Below are 16319 nucleotides of genomic sequence, written 5' to 3'. Positions count from 1 at the left end.
GCTTTAAAGTAAAATGTTACCAAAGGTGTGTATTTGTAATATTTTACATTAGATGAAATGGTCAAATGAACTCTCATTATGCAAAGTTTCTTTTGTCAAACTTCACTTGTACTCAGATGGACATTTCTACACAATTCTCTCTCTGCCTTTTTTCATATGTGCGCTAAGAGACAGAACTACATTACAAAGTTCAAGCACTGCCCGGCACCTCCAAGAGGTGACAGCTGGCATCGAGTATGAGCAAACGCATTGTGGCGTCGGCACTTAGAGCCCGAGCCAGTCACTGGGTGTCCAAATAGATTAAAGGACCATACCGGTGTCAGGTTTACATTTCTGCTGACCGTTTTACAAAGCATGCTGTAGTGTTTCTTAGTTAATTTTAATTTCCACTCAATGGACATGCAGAAAAGTTGAAAACTGATCGAGCTTAATTAGTTTGTTCACCAAAGCAAACAAAAATATAGACATTTGTCTGTCTGTGTAGTTGTAATTATAGCCAAGTAGTTTCCAACAAACTGATATGATATTATGTTAAAACTGATCTCAGGTCATTTTCCAGTCATTAGGATTTTAGCAGGCCCATCAAGGAAATCTCTCCGGGAAATTAAAAACACAACTATGTTACTATTACATAATTTCTTGGTCCTTTCTTAAAGAAATCAAATAGATGGGGATTTGCCATAGAGTGTATGTAAAGATGGACGACATGACAACTGTGAAAAAGTGGAGCCAAAACATCTGGATCATGTTGCAGTCCCCCCGATCACTACTGTGTAGACTCTGGCTCCAAACCATGTCAAAATCTCAAGATGGCAGCTTCCATATGTGGGATATTTTGGCTTCTTTTTTGGTACAGCGGGAGGAAACGTGTCGTCCATCTTAATATACAGTCTACGGTATTTGCCCAGGCACACTGTCTTAGAACATTATGTCATAATTCCTCCGGGGAAATTCTTCGGAAATCATATTTTTATTTTCTATCCATTATAAAAGAATTACAGGACCGGCTAAATGAAGTGTTAACTGAAATCGTTCTCAAAGGTCGACTTGAAAAGTCTTCACATTGGGATACGAAATAAAAGTGAAAATCCAAAATAAGAATACACATAATGTTCACTGTGATGGATTTCTTTTCTCAAGCGAGCTTCTAGTTGATTTGTACATTATGTATTAGTGTAGAAAAATTTCATGCTGTGGAAAATGGATGGTAGTCATGTAAAGCACACGCGGCCCATGTGAAATGGACTCCAGTTTAAACACACCGGTGTGGTCATTTAAAGAACAGCTTACACAAATCTTAAGTGCTCTTTTTCGTCCCGTTTATTTATTGTCTTAGCAGTAGTAAGAATTTAGTGTTTGTACTTATGGTAATTATGTATTTAGCTGCACTGTTCTTGTATTGTACATAAGACAAAATATCCCCACTAAAAGTACTGTATGACGCCTACGTTTTCAAATTCACACATGGTATGTGAATTTGTTTAAACACTAAGCAAAATTATCAATCTCTACTTACAAACCAGTATCTCTAATAGTGTACGCCATGGAGCTCCGAGCTCCAAATGAACACTCTGGCATTGTATTGATTTAGGGACATGCCAAATTCATTTGCTGTATAAAAGTCGATGGCGAGGCACGTGGCAGTGGTGAGTGCTGCTGCCCACCAACGCGCTGCTGCTGCTGCTGCTGCACTGTCGGCCTCACAGCGCTGCACGTCCGTGGCGTCGGAGCCCCGGATGGGTTTGGGCTTCTTTTGTCCAAGAGGGGAAATCACTTTCAGCACAGGAACGCCAAACTACAAAAGAATCGGCAATGTTTCATTGTATTTGTATTTTTCGGAAATTGGTTAATAACCCATTTTGTGAACTCCTAGTTTTGAAAATAAGTGGAAATATATTGAGTTCATGTGGATCGGTATATAATGGCAGCTTGATTTTGCTAGCCACGACATCCCTGCTAGCCAACCGTAATCTCATCAGAATGTGTTAAATGCTCCGAGTACACTGAAGAACACTGCTCAGCTGACTTTCATAGACTTTAATTCCTCAATGTGAACTTATTAATTTATTTATTTGGAATCTTGTTTGGGGGGTTCGGGGGTCGGGTGTGGAGGAAGTTGCATAGATGTTAGATGTAGGTTGCTCCCCTTTCTTAGAGTTGATTTGTTAATGGTTGTATTTTCTTTGTTGTTTCCAATTTTCATATGAAAATAAGTCTTCATTTGCAAGTCACACATGTACTTACTTAAGTTTATTTAAACTTAAAGAGGTGTGAGTATGTTTACAATTTTTGTGTATTACCTTTTTGTTTTTGTAAAAAGTAATTGAGACCTGAGAATTAAGTTGAACAGCTAAAAAGGTTTTTTGTTTAATTTTTATTTGTATAAGTATTGATTCATTTGTGAAAAAAATAAGCATCTGACAAGTGCAGCTACAATTTCTTGCCTTAGAGGTTCCAGAGGCCAAACTATCTTGTGAGGGAACAATGGATTTTATTCAATGGAAACTGCACTGCAGCTTGAAGTTGCCACAGTTGTGATAAAACGTGGATGTGGCCCCTTCTGTCCCCTTTATTTGACACTTTTTCTCTCACTGTTCATAAAGCGGTCCAGTCCAAAGACATGCAGGTTGGGCTGATGAGGTGAACTGGTGACTCTAAATGGCCCGTAGGTGTGACTGTGAGCGTGGACGGTTGTCTGTCTCTGTGTGTCTGTGTCCTGTGTCTGAACGGAGACATGTCCAGGGTGTAGCCTGCTGACCCTAATGGATGGATGGATGGATGTTCAATAAGCTCCCCTTTGAGATCAGCCACGTACACCCCCACCCCTCTGGAAATATGGAGATCCCAGACAGTTCAATGTCAATAAATAACTGAAATAAATAATCCTATCAATAAATACAGACAGAATATGTAATATAACTATGACATTATTATATAATGCATTGCGTGACAAATACATTTTTAAAAGTTAAACTGCTGGAATTTTTTTTTAAATGCAAAAAGAGACAACATTCTGTAATAATCAGCTAAGTTTAAAAAAACTTCCAGTTGTTTGGATTATTTCACAATTTCATTGCTACATTATACATTTGCGTGTATTTATTCATATGCATATTCCTTGTTTATTTATTTAATATTGACCACTGTGGGTCGCCACATGCTCTTGTAGGTGTCACCAAGGAATAAACCATAATAGAGGACCCACTGTTTTAAAGATTAAAATCCAAGCTCATTGAAGGCTGCATTTCAGAGATGTGAACAATCTAATGTTTCAAGCTGAGGAGGTGGAACAATATTCCTTAATGTAGGGAACAGGATCAATTCTGAAGAGTAGCCACTTGTAGTTATTATAAAGAAAAAGTCAGGAGTTTGAGGAAAAGATGTCAGAACAGAAGTCTGACATTAATGTTGAAACAATGACTTATTAATAAATGAATCTCAGAACTCATTGGCCATAATCCTCTTCCATTACATCAACTGTATCAGTATCTAGCAGAAGTATATGTAACACCAGAGCAAAATATACGGTGATAATAGAATCTAAAGGAACATACCAATGGTTCCTTTTTCTCCTATTTGACTATAAAATCCATTTACTTCCTATTACTGCCAGCCATAAAGCACACTTTAATCTCTGAATTATGCTCTGTGTGGTTTGGTGCAAACATGACCTCGTTTGGACTTGAAACTGGCCTGCGTTATGTAATCCATCAGACACTGTAATATTGTGCAGTAACGCAATGCAGACAAAGAAAAACTTTGTCTGCATTTGTCTGTAAAAGCTGACATGTTTACTGTGACAGCTTAGCTAACACATGCAAGTTTCAAGTATCTGCAGCTGGCCTGAAATAAATGAAAAGCAAATAGCTGCCATGTTGAAGGCGTGTTTACCAGTAACCTGCAGTGGTACAACTTTACACAGTATGCTGAAATATTTATATGGCATAACATGATTATATCACACGTGTCAACAAATATTTGAAGTATTTGATATTATCTGAATAGTCAATTACATTGCTGTAATTGCATTTTTCTTCTTAGGATGCTTAAGTTTCCAACGACTCTGAATGCAGCTCCAATCTATAGGCACAGTTGAGTTTAAACCATGAGCAGTGGTTATCAGGGAAGACTTTTTCCTTTAAGTATTTTTAAATGACAATAAATGGTGGCAGAAATACTTATTTAATCCAATCTGTTTACAGAATAAGTTAATCGGGGCCACTTGAATCTCAGATTGTGATGTTTGAGTTTTTTTTATTTTTTTGAATCTCAGTCGAACAGACTAAGCACTTATCTACCTGGATAGTTCAGCATACCTCGTCTTATGGGTAAGGACTGTATGATAGACATGTAGACAGTTTCTGTGGCGTTGTTTCAAACTTTTTACAGTGGTCACTTCATCGTATTTGTAGATTTTGGTGAGCCATTTTTACCTGTTTCTTTTTTTATTTGAGTACCTGCAACATGACTGTTAAATGCAGATTGAGCATTTTCCATTTCCTTTGAATGTTCAAATGACTTGTGTTTTGTTTGGATTATTTTGTAAATATTGTGCAACATGTCATGTTTTGTTTATTTGATATGAAAACGGAGAAAAAAAAACATTTTGTCTAGGCATTTTTTTCTTGAGAAATAAAACAAAAAGCATGAGAATTCTACAGTGTGGTGTTGGTGTGTGGATTCTGATTCAATATCTGTTCACAAAATGATTGCTGTTTTGTTGAGAAGCATTTAATCTGAATACAATATAAAGTTTCATAATTTCTCATGAACTGGCCGTATATAAATGACTATATACAGATACACACTGACTAACCAAGATTTCAATTTCGAAAAAGTATTTTAAGCGCACAAAGTCCATGTTACAGAAGCAAAGAGATCCTCTGAGGAGTTCGCTCCATAATCCATCGTGTTGTTTCTGCACACTCTTAACAATTCAGCCATCACATGGAAAGATGTCCACATAAAAAAAAGGTACATTCCTTTCCCTCTATGTTCCCACATGTAGACGTTCTAAGGTGCTTCAATTCCAAAACATACTGGGCTTTGGCACTGAGCCGCTGCCTCGTCATGGCTGACTGTCTCACCGGCTTTGGCCCCGCGTGACTTGAGTGGTGAATCAATGTTGAAGGCTGGATACACTGATAAAGTTTGTGGAACACAGGCTCCTCCTACCACGGTGTTAGAGCCCCGTCGCCTCACTTCTTCATGATAGAGGAGATATCCAGAAACATGCTCTGAGAAAGACAAGAGGACATCTTGGAGTTAGACGGTAGCTGGTGCTGGACAAAACGCACAGTGTATACCTGGTGTACAGTGAAGCAAGCGTCTGTCAGCACTTGTCCAGTATCACTGCTTAAAGCTAGGGTTGGTAATATTTATTATATTATATATTCGATTGTTCAAATTTTCATCACATCCAAACAGCAATCAATAAATCAAATGCATCTGTGACTGTCGCAGGATTGTAATAAGTCATCATCATTTCATTCAGCCTGAATGAAATGATTGGACGGGCTACCTGTCTGTCTACTTACCTGTCTACCTGCCTATCTGCCTGCACTCTGGTGCTGCTAGCTACTTTTATTGCTAGCTTCAACACTGGACTGGGCTTTTAGGTTGGATCATTTTTTTAAATCTATCGTACTCTTGCTAGTTTCTCAACATTACCAACCTATAAATAAGTTCACCAAATATTCTTCAAGTGCACATTTCTGTAAAGGGATATTTTCACATCTGGGAACAAAGAATGATGAAGACGTCCATATTGCTCCTAATTCCAAAATGGAAGAAAAATCAGTGCAGAGGTATACATATTCTGTAAAAACGTTGTTGATGATGTAACAATAAATGCAGCAATCATATGAAATCTATTAAGCCCAGCAGAGGTCATGAGTAAGAAAAAAACAACAAATGGGTAAAAGCAATTGTAGGTGCATTCTCATTAATGTATCAACAGAACAAGTGTTTTGTTAACATTTTGAACTTTTTAAAGGGATGTTAAACACTGTTGTTCAACAGATGAAATACCAGTTTCTAAGATATGTGTTTTTTATTTACGTCCCTTAAACATGTTGAAATGTTAACGGGTATGGTCTGTTAATTCCATTGTACAATAATTTGACAGCATGAATTAATAATTAGTGTGCACAAATTATAAAATTGAGAGCACAAGGTCTGCGTAGCTAAATGTGTTTATGAAAGATTTATAATCTATAAAATTCATATTGAATCTAATTGTAGATTTATACTTATTTATTAATTCGTTAAGTGTTCAAATGTCAATTTTTAAGAAACTATTTTAAAATAATTTCATTTCATGATCTGTCTGATCTCATACAAGAAATATTATTCAATTCAGTACCGTCAGTTCTGTCTATAATTCCAACATGCTTGCAATTGCCTCCTGACTATTGTTGCTGCTGTTTTGCTTTTCCTGTCAGAACTGAAGGGCTTTATCTGAAACTTTAGAGCAGTTTGATTTCATCCCATTACACCCTTCTGAGAACATTGAGTGGACAGAGGCTGCCAAGTTGTCATTATTGGGCTTCGTCCAAATCAACAGAAACTATTTGTTCTCTCTCCCTCTCTCTCTCTCTTCAAAACACTGATTCATATCTTCTGCTGCCACTTTCTGTTTGATTACTCTTCATATTCTGGCAACATTTGTTGGTTGACTTTGTGAATGAAATGCTTATCTTCAAAACTCTACCAGTGAGCAAGCGTCAGAGGAATTTTCGTTTTGACTTCTTTGATAGTACACTGGCAGAAGCTCCAGGTTTCATACATATAACAGATATAGACTATTAGACTCTAGGCACCAAAGGCAGAGTAAACCAAATTCGGACACATGAGAAAATCTCTGCTCTTTACTTGCCATTGACATTCTTCGGCCCCCGGCAGGCGGCATCATCGGCATGTCTCCCTGCAGGGAGCCCAGTTCATCTGACTCTTCTGAGGTATGTAAGGAAGGGCTCGTGGAGCCACTGATGGAGGACAAGCTCTCAGATGGTGGCCTGATCATGAAGCTGGTCTTCCTGGGGTTGGATATCAGGACGCTCTCCATTGACTCCCTTCGCTCGTCCTCATCCAGGTCTCTGATAGCGCCGGGCCTTAAGGTGCTAGTGGATAGCAGAGCTTCCAAATGGCTGGGGTGAGGGCGCTCTCCCTCATGGGGATCCGCATGATGGCTTGTTGAACTTCCCTCCACATTTGACACAACAGAAGCCCAGGCTAGATGATGGTCCACCATAGCTGTGCGGATTTCTGGACCTTCATGGGTTTGGGGGGCCTGAATGGCAAAGTTCTGGCCAGACCTGAGTGGCATCCTAGGTTCGGGACAGATATAGCTGGTCTGACTGTGTCCCAGATAGGCCACGCTGTTATGTCTTGGTGCATCCTGGTTGGCTTTGAGCCCAGTGTTGTAATATGGAGGCTTCATATCCGCCTCTGGAATCACTTTGAAGGTCTGAGTCAAAGGCCCGTTGTGAGGTGATACATTACTCATTACACAAAGGTGTGGTAAGGACTTCTTCTTAGACTTGTAAATCAAACTGTCATCTTCCGCGTACCTTTCTCCATACAGTGTCTGTTTGATTTTCCTGATCCCCAGGTGGGATATTTCCAGAATGTTGAGGAACAGTGACACACCAGCAATGGCGATCATGAAAACCATGAAAATGGTCTTCTCTGTGGGCCTGGAGATGTAACAGTCTACACTGTTGGGGCAAGGTAGCCTCTCACACCTATAGAGGGGCTCCAGTTGGACACCATAAAGCATATACTGGCCCAGGATGAAGCAGACCTCCACCACAGATCGTGTAAGGATATGGATGATGTAGGTTCTTAACAGAGAGCCTCTGAGAGGAGCCTTCTTCACCCTCCTCTGCTCGTCCAGCCTCCTCAGCTCCCTCTCCATGCGCTTATGTTCGTCCAAGGCCAACTCAACCTCGTCCAGCTCCTCCTTCAGCTGGGCCCGTCTGCGGTGGCGCTCCTTCTCTAGTGCTCGCATGCAGTAGAGGGCATGGCCCATGTAGACCAATGATGGCGCAGAGACAAAGATGACCTGCAGGACCCAGAAACGTATGAGGGAGATGGGGAAGGCACGGTCGTAGCAGACCGCCTTGCAGCCTGGCTGGTCAGTGTTGCAGACAAACTCGGACTGCTCGTCGTCCCATACGTCCTCAGCGGCCGCACCCAGGATCAGCATGCGGAAGATGAAGAGTATGGTAAGCCAGATCTTGCCCACGATAGTGGAATGAACGTGGACCTCTTCTAGGATGCTGCCCAGCAGGTTCCAGTCACCCATGGTCAGCGTCTCACCACTTCACTGCCACATGTCCTCAAACTGTGGAGACACAGCATGCACAAAAACAAACATATTAACTATGTTTTCACTATGAAATTCTAAAGGACAGCCACAGTTTACAGGTTTTATTTTTGTATAAGCGCTATTGATTGACAACATTGAAATTACTGAGTTCACAGGACATGGCAACCTCACTAAAACTAAATCATAAGTCATTAAGTAAATAAGTCAGATGATGATAAGAAAGTGACAGTTTAGCCAGATTGCCTACGGTTTCCTGCGGCGGTAAAACCAAAAGTTGGTGCAGCAGTAATGCCACTAATAATTTGCACAGGAACACACAAAGGTGTGCACAACTACAGTAAATTCAAGCAGATAGTTGGGTTGTAAGCTGTTACAACCCAACTATCTGCGGATGTTTGTGGATGTTTACAACAGACAGTTTGGGTTGTAGTTTTACAATTTGCATAAATTTTGTATCTCTGGAAGTCCACCTACTTGTATTTGTTGCACCTATTTTCAACAACGTTGTGGTGTCCCAAGATCTAAGAGGAATTTATTTGGTCGGTACAGTGTTTTTATAACTGATGCTCACCAGATCAAGGAAAATAAAACCCAAGTTGTAATGAAGTCCAGCAATCCTTCTCAGAATAAGGTTGCTGTTACTGTATATTTTTAGAATCCAATGAAAAGACTCAATACTTTCTGACTTCCCTACCTTGTCTGTGATTCTCAACTTGGAGCCCAATAGTCCAGTATGTATTGAGATACATACTGGACAAATCAGCAAACTGAGTGGAGTGCTTAGAAGTTCATGTAAACACATCAGATCTTCCAAAGATCACAAACAACAATCCCAATGAGTTACTTTATTTTTCCAGTTCTAAAATTGCAGCGACCACTGACATCCTAGCAAATGGTGAGCTCGTCCAATCAGGTATACGTAGCAGGGTGCATGTTGATGTCTGACTGAAAGAGATAACTGTCAATCATGTGTTGTACAGCCTACATTAAAATGAGCCCTGTCTCGAGCAAAAGTCTAGTCAGACGAAAGAGAACTGTGGTCTGGCATTGTGACGCAACTTCATTACAACAAAGTGTGCCATGGAAAAAGAAGACTTTGTGTGCGCCATCTGATGAAATTGTCTGAGAAAGTGAATTAGTTAGTTTGAGGCTTTTTAGTTAAGATATTCAATCAAGTGTTTGATTTGCATGAACGGCTTATACTATACCCCAGTATAAGCTATCATCATGGCTGCTGTAGAGCTCAAGCATTTGTTTCATTATTCAGTCTATGGTGTAGTTCCAGAAGTCATCTCTGGATGACATCATCACAACAGTCTGGGGTTAAGAGACACTTGTTTTAAAAAGATGACTTCATGACTCCAATGATTTTATTGTACCACTGACAATTGAACCACAGTTGTTCTTTTTCAAGGCCTTAATAAAACCACATGTGATCGAAACATTGGTGGTGCAATCATATAATAGTGTCATCCTCTTGTCAAATTATGTCCTTGCCGTCACCAGACAACCCATGCTGATACAGAGGCATTTACACAAAATAACATTGAGCCTTGCAGTGCTATAGAAAACAACATGCAAATTATATTTTATGGTGGAGTATGGAAAATACAATGCACCAAACGTAGTCTGGTTTCTCTGTTAGAAGGCCAGTAATTTAGCATTCACTTATTTTGACAATAATAAATGCAAGTATGGCGTTTAAAATTACAATTTAGGCCATATGAGAAAACTTCATACAGAGTCATTCCTGGACCAATGTGTTGCACAATTGGGAACATGACATTACAGCAAATGACTCAAAGAATCAACCATTTCAGCAGCACTTACATATCACTGGTATGTGCTCCCTCTTTGCCTCTTGATGAACTTCATTATGTTTATGAGCATCTTAGGAATTGCCTGTGTCTGTATGGCTACCCCATGGAGTTGTTTGATGGTCCTCTTGTGCCGGTCCCAAACTCCAGTCCACATCCCTCTGCTCTCCTCTGTCTTTGTCTTGTTTGTGTGTACTGCAGCTGTCTGTGTGTTGGGAGTGCTCTCCCGTGTTACATGGAGGGTTCACAGGATGTGACCATTGATTGCCTCCCGACGGGACAATGCCCCCCCCACCCACAGCCCTCCCTTCTCCCACGCCAGCAGTGCCAACTCCAACCAGTGCCATCAATATCAGTCTCGCTGACAGAGAGACTGATATTTCTGTATGGCTGGTCTTTCACATAGGGTCCACTTCTGGTGCCCTCAACATAAAAACTGAGCCAGCAGGGAGGCTTTAAACTGTTAGGAAATCTCTTGGGGAAAAAAAGGTCACTAAAATAACAAACCCAAAATGAATCAGGAATAGCATCTCAACCATAAGGCTTACATGCATAATTATTGTCTCCCTTTCTCTATAACCATTCCAGAGTAAATGGAGATGCAATCAAGAAAAAAATAAGATTTTTTCCGAGTATTAAATCTAAATTACAAAGCCAATACCACCATTATAACTCAGTTGTATGGATAATGATGATAGTGAGTGTCTTCTACTACTGTTTACTACAGCTGGGACTGTAAATGTGATGAAAATACTCATTTATACTCACATTTATGATACAATTCACAAGAATATACTCAAAACTCCCAGTAAACAGTTAACATGTAAACAGTAAACATGGCTAAAACATGGAGAACTTCTATTTCAAAACACTATTTATTTCCATATAGCCATGATATAAATAACTTTAATCTCCCCAAAACATTGAAATAGTAATAAACACAATATCACTGAAGAGCTCCATGCTATACAAGCAATGGAGAATGCCAGGCTCCACTATGTTCTATGACATATCTACAGATTCATCCAAGCAAGCTATATAGAATGATATGAAGCTTGTTGCTTTAGGCGCTTAGATACAGCCACCAGCAGGCCACGAGCAGCCAGCACTCCAAGTGCAAGTCAGTCTAACTTGACTAAAATGGCTGCGGCACTGTGACTTCCCATCAACCCCAACTTTTCAATAGTACTGTAAGTTACAAGAATCTGCCATTTTTGGCAAAAATAACATATGCCTTGTTGAAATATTTTAGCGAGAACATAGATTTGTTTCAGTGCAAAATGTGAAGTTAACTGCTTCGTTTCCACATTTACAGCGGGCAACATATAGATGTTTATTAAGTCAATGTCTCTTATATTTATGAAGGTTAAATTTGTATGACTTTATTCTTAAAATACTTTGTAATGAGACATAATTTGGACAACATACAGTTGGTTTATGGAATATAAAAGCTGAAGACCCCATGTTTTCAAAACAGTATAACAATCATATCTTCTATAATACACACAGAAAAATAAAGGTGCCATCTGGAACCGAAAATGGTTCTTCGGAGTGATGCCATAGAAGAACCATTTTTGGTTCCACAAAGAACCTTTCCGACCAGGGTTCTTTAAAGAACTATTTCCTTAAACGGTTATTTAAAGAACCCACAAAGGTGCCTCAAAGAACCTTCAAAAAATGGTTCTTTGAAGCACCATTTCTGGTTCTTTGAAGAACCTAAAGACAAAAAGGTTCTTTAAAGAACTATTTTCAAAAAGGTTCTTTATGGACCCAAATGGTTCCATAAAGAACCCTTTTCAAATGGTTCTTTAGCTAAAAATGGTTCTTTCAAGGAATAAATGGTTCTTTAAAGAACTGATTTTTGGAAAACGTGATTTTTTTTTTTACATTTAAACAGCATAACAATGGAATCAGGGTTCCCACTCTTTTTTAGAGATCATATTCCAGGATCCTTTCTGTGATGATCTATAAAATCATCTTTTACATGCACGGAAATGATGGCAAAATTGATTTGTGGATAAAAGAAACACCTGTAGATGTACTGCACTTCACTTTATTGTCAGAAATCAACTCTATACAATGTAATCCATGTGCTGCAGTGTCCTATCTAAGAAATGTTCAGAGCATTTGCCACTCTCTGCACAGCTACAGGTACTCGTGTGTCCAGCTTCAGGATAAATGCCTCCAAAAACGAAAATGTTTTTTCCAGATGATAGAGGGCCAACACAACACCCATGGCGCCATGAACCGTCTGCGTCTTCATTGTCCACCATCATTTTTTGTCCATCCACTGCTACAAAAACATCTGTGCCGTCACTCAGGGGCTCGCCATCGCTGCTGCTCAGGACAATTGTGGGTGTTGGGCTTAGTGGTTCCTGAAACAAAACATTTGAAAGTTAAAGCTGTATTCTGTAATGTTTAAAGATCAAAGCTTTCTGATATGCTTAGTTGCACATAAAATGCTAGTTTGTTGAGATTAGATGTCATATTTTTGAAATTGCACTTTATCTTAATTTTCTGAAAATATATTTCCCTTTTTTAAATAAACAAATTCAAGTTGCCCCCACAAACACAAATGACTAACCTTATCTATTGCAAAGAGCTGTGATGCATTTTCTTTGAAGACCGATGGTATGAGGAGTATGGCTGCATTCACCAACTGGCCTGCAAATGACAAATCATGTTTCAATAAATGTCACAATTCTGATTCTGCAAAGTTTTGAGACTATCATACCAATTTCCTCAGGAGTGTTGATTTGGATAACAGTATCTAGGTAAACGTCAAGTCAACTTTTTAGAGCACTTCTACACAAAACACAATATATGGGATATTCTAAAAGGCTTAAAGGGAAAATGGATCAATGAGGCAAGAAAAAGTATTTAACGTTGATTAATGGTTTTAAAGTTATTTATTGGTTTGAAATTATTTGGCTACTTGTAAAACCATCTTGTTGTACATGTGTTATATATTAGATAAAACACTCACCAAGATTGGAATAGAGAAGCAGGTGAATTCTTTTAAGACCTCTGCAGTAGAGTGTTGTTGAATATAGTGTCTTCTGTACTCTCTGGAGGCATTGGCGAATGATGACCAAGTTAGGCCTCATCTTTTAGCACTCCTGCTTCATTGTTGCAATATGGTGGCTCGTACTTCTTTCGTCGTCCCCAGCATCCATTGCATCTGTTTGCTAAGTAATAAACAATGACACAATTAGGACTGAGCTGGAGCATGAAGTATGAAGCATAAAATTCAGTTTAGCATTACTCTTTTAGTCAATGAGAAAATACTTACATATCCAGATCCATAACTTTCCTTCAGAAAAGGGAAGTTGAGCAGGACAGACTTAAAGAGCTGCACATACTGAATATGAGACGGATACCTGTAAGTTTTCAAAAGGAACAAAACACAAGGCGTTATACAAGATATATATATATATATATATATATATATATATATACGTATCACTCATAAAGTGCTAACTACCCCACACCCAGATCATGGCAAGATAGTTTTTTTTCTAATTTATCCCATCCCCCATGATTCAACAACTCAAACATGAATTAAGAACCCTTTAATATCCCAAAGAACCATATGAAAAACATGTAGAACCATCCAATAGATAAAATGGTTCTTCAGTAGGGGATGGTTCTTCGTGGAATCACACGGCCTTTTAAAGAACCATTTAAGAACCTTTTTTTTTCTGTGTGTAGACACTCTTCCGTCGCAAGTTTTTAAACTACGGCACACGAGTGTAGCCGGTACCGGGTCCGTTGTCTAATCTAATGTGGCTAGTGTGGTTTAATGGATCATGTTTATGTTAATTTACAATGTTGGAGTTATCTATATGTCTGCCTGCATGAATTCAATCCAACAAAGAATGTGTACAGAGACATTGTGAAAGTCTTCATGTGAAAATGATTTAACAGTGAAAAAAACTCCCACATGAAGATCCCGATAGGACTCAGTACTTTGACACCATTTGCATTTTTATTACATTGTGGTTAAAGCTGCAGCAGTCAATATGTTTATTCAGTGTATTCACAACTGGTCAAATTGCTATAATGTGAAAAGTGTCACTTGTAGTGATGGACACACAGAGACTTATCACCAGCCCTCCCTCTACTCCACTGAGCTGAACATCTTTGATGAATGAATGAATACTGAATAATAATGAAATGTGCACAGAAGCAACTGTTTGCACATATTCAACGTAACAACTTTATATGTTGGTTCAATTACTGCAGAATCAAAATTGAGGTGAATTACATTTTTAAAGAATTCTCCACGTCAAATAAATTTAGAAAAAATCGAAACATTTTGCACGTTAATTGGTGTATGCACAGCTGCATGTAAACGGGAATATTAGTGGAATTTTCATTTTTATTGGCCATGTAAACAGCTTGGTGTCTTTGCACTGCTGTATGGCAACTGTTTAACAATGACATGACATAGGCATGAGTTTTTAGCATATTGAATGCTGACACTATCCTGGTCAGGGAGGCCCACAAACCCCCCCCTCAGAGCACAGAGTAAAGCAATAGTACATGTTGCCGGCTTGATTTGAGAGCCCTGGTGCTTGGCTGCATAAAATGACCAGCTGTGCCTGGAGGGCCTTTAATTAGGTTTCCATCGCGCTCTGACAGAGTCAATGGAGCATTGATTTGATTTTCCCTTCAGAAGCTGTGGCTGTGTTCGCTGAGGCCAAATGTCACCCCAGGATCATTGGATTACACAACCTGCTTCATCAGTAGCTCCGCCCAATGGCCTGACTGACAGCTGAGCAGCGAAGGCGGGATTTTATCCAATCTGCCTGTTTGTTGACACCAGGTTTAAACTCACCCACAAGTTGGTCTTGATATCCTCGTTAGCACTTTTAATTCATATAGTGATCCCAATTTACCTAGAGACTGGGGGCATGTAACTATGAATATTTAATCCGTCTATTTTGAGGTGGTTGTTCGTGCTTCTTCATACTTTTGTTTCACTAATTCAGAGGGGAAATGTAATTAAGCCCTGCACTACACATCTGGGTTTTCTATACGGAATGAATGAGGAGCTTTCAAAAAGGACGCTAGATTACATTTCTTGACAGTATATCATTATTATCATCGGGTGTGTCATCTTCATGAGTTAACATTGTGTTTTAACTGATTGTATTTACTTTTAAGTGCTGCTTACAGAGTAAGGTATCATGAACATCTTGATCCAGTAATTGTAATGTAGTAACAATGCAAAAGCATTTCTAGTTGACAGTAGGCAGTTTAAAGAGACAGGAAACAGGGTGAACGAGAGGGGAGTGACACGCAACATGGGTTCTCTGCCAGAATCGAACCGTAGGTGTTATGTGGTATGTGCCTTAACCATTAGGCTACCAGGGCCCCATACATTTCATCATGTATAAAAGGACAAGACATATTATACTATGGCATTTCTTATGAAATACTTGTATTTTTTAAACATCTTTTATGGCAATTCAATGACATATTGTATGGCTACAATACCATGACATCTTTAAGAAATTCTGTACCATGACATTTTTATGGCATAATATACAATTATATTTTCTAAGGAATACTATAATATTTATGATATTTTAATGATATAATCATGGTACACTATACAGTGGCCCTTTTAAGACATTTTTACGACATTCAATATTATTAAGTCATACTATCTTACTTTTATGGCATTTTATTCTATGGAATTTCTATGCCATTTTTATGGCATATGACTATGACTTAATAATGAGATATTTGTAATACATTTTTCATGGCATTCTAAACGATGTAGATTAATGACGTTGTAATGTCATTCTTTTGTTTACATTTTTATGACATACTATACTATGACATTTTCTATGATATCCTCATAACAATTTTTTGTGACATAATGTATAGTACACATTTTTTATCACGACTTTTATGACAATTTTTTTATTTTACTATTTTATCTTCATGGCATACGATCATATTGTTGTGTCGTAGTATATTATAATTTTCTATTTCATTTATTTATTGGTTTATTTGGGTAGGCACATTAATAAAACATTCCTGTAAGTGAGCCAAGAGGCTATTTTTCATCTGTATTGTATACTATTGCATGACATTTTTATAACATACTAGTATGACCTTTTATGAGATTATATATGATAACTTTTTGGCATACTATA

The 16319-nt window shown here is 38.6% G+C and overlaps 1 protein-coding gene and 1 long non-coding RNA gene across 2 annotated transcripts; both read right to left on the bottom strand.

The window, feature by feature from the left end:
- Positions 1-6781: 6781 nt before the first annotated feature.
- Positions 6782-8308, bottom strand: LOC142966307 (gap junction alpha-10 protein-like). Its single transcript, XM_076107001.1, has one exon. The coding sequence runs from the start codon at positions 8306-8308 to the stop codon at positions 6782-6784; it is 1527 nt and encodes a 508-aa protein (XP_075963116.1).
- Positions 8309-12784: 4476 nt separating this feature from the next.
- On the bottom strand, positions 12785-13572 carry LOC142966275 (uncharacterized). Its single transcript, XR_012957821.1, has 3 exons — positions 13442-13572; positions 13136-13337; positions 12785-12813 (listed from the first exon to the last, which is right to left on the bottom strand). It is a non-coding gene; the product is annotated as an uncharacterized LOC142966275 (long non-coding RNA).
- Between the last annotated feature and the right edge of the window lie 2747 nt (positions 13573-16319).

The sequence above is a fragment of the Anarhichas minor genome, unplaced genomic scaffold, assembly GCF_050575085.1.
Source record: "Anarhichas minor isolate MPS153535 unplaced genomic scaffold, ASM5057508v1 ptg000037l, whole genome shotgun sequence".
Classification (NCBI taxonomy): domain Eukaryota; kingdom Metazoa; phylum Chordata; class Actinopteri; order Perciformes; family Anarhichadidae; genus Anarhichas; species Anarhichas minor.
Note: the sequence above shows the minus strand (reverse complement) of the source record. Positions and strands in the feature narration are given on the sequence as shown.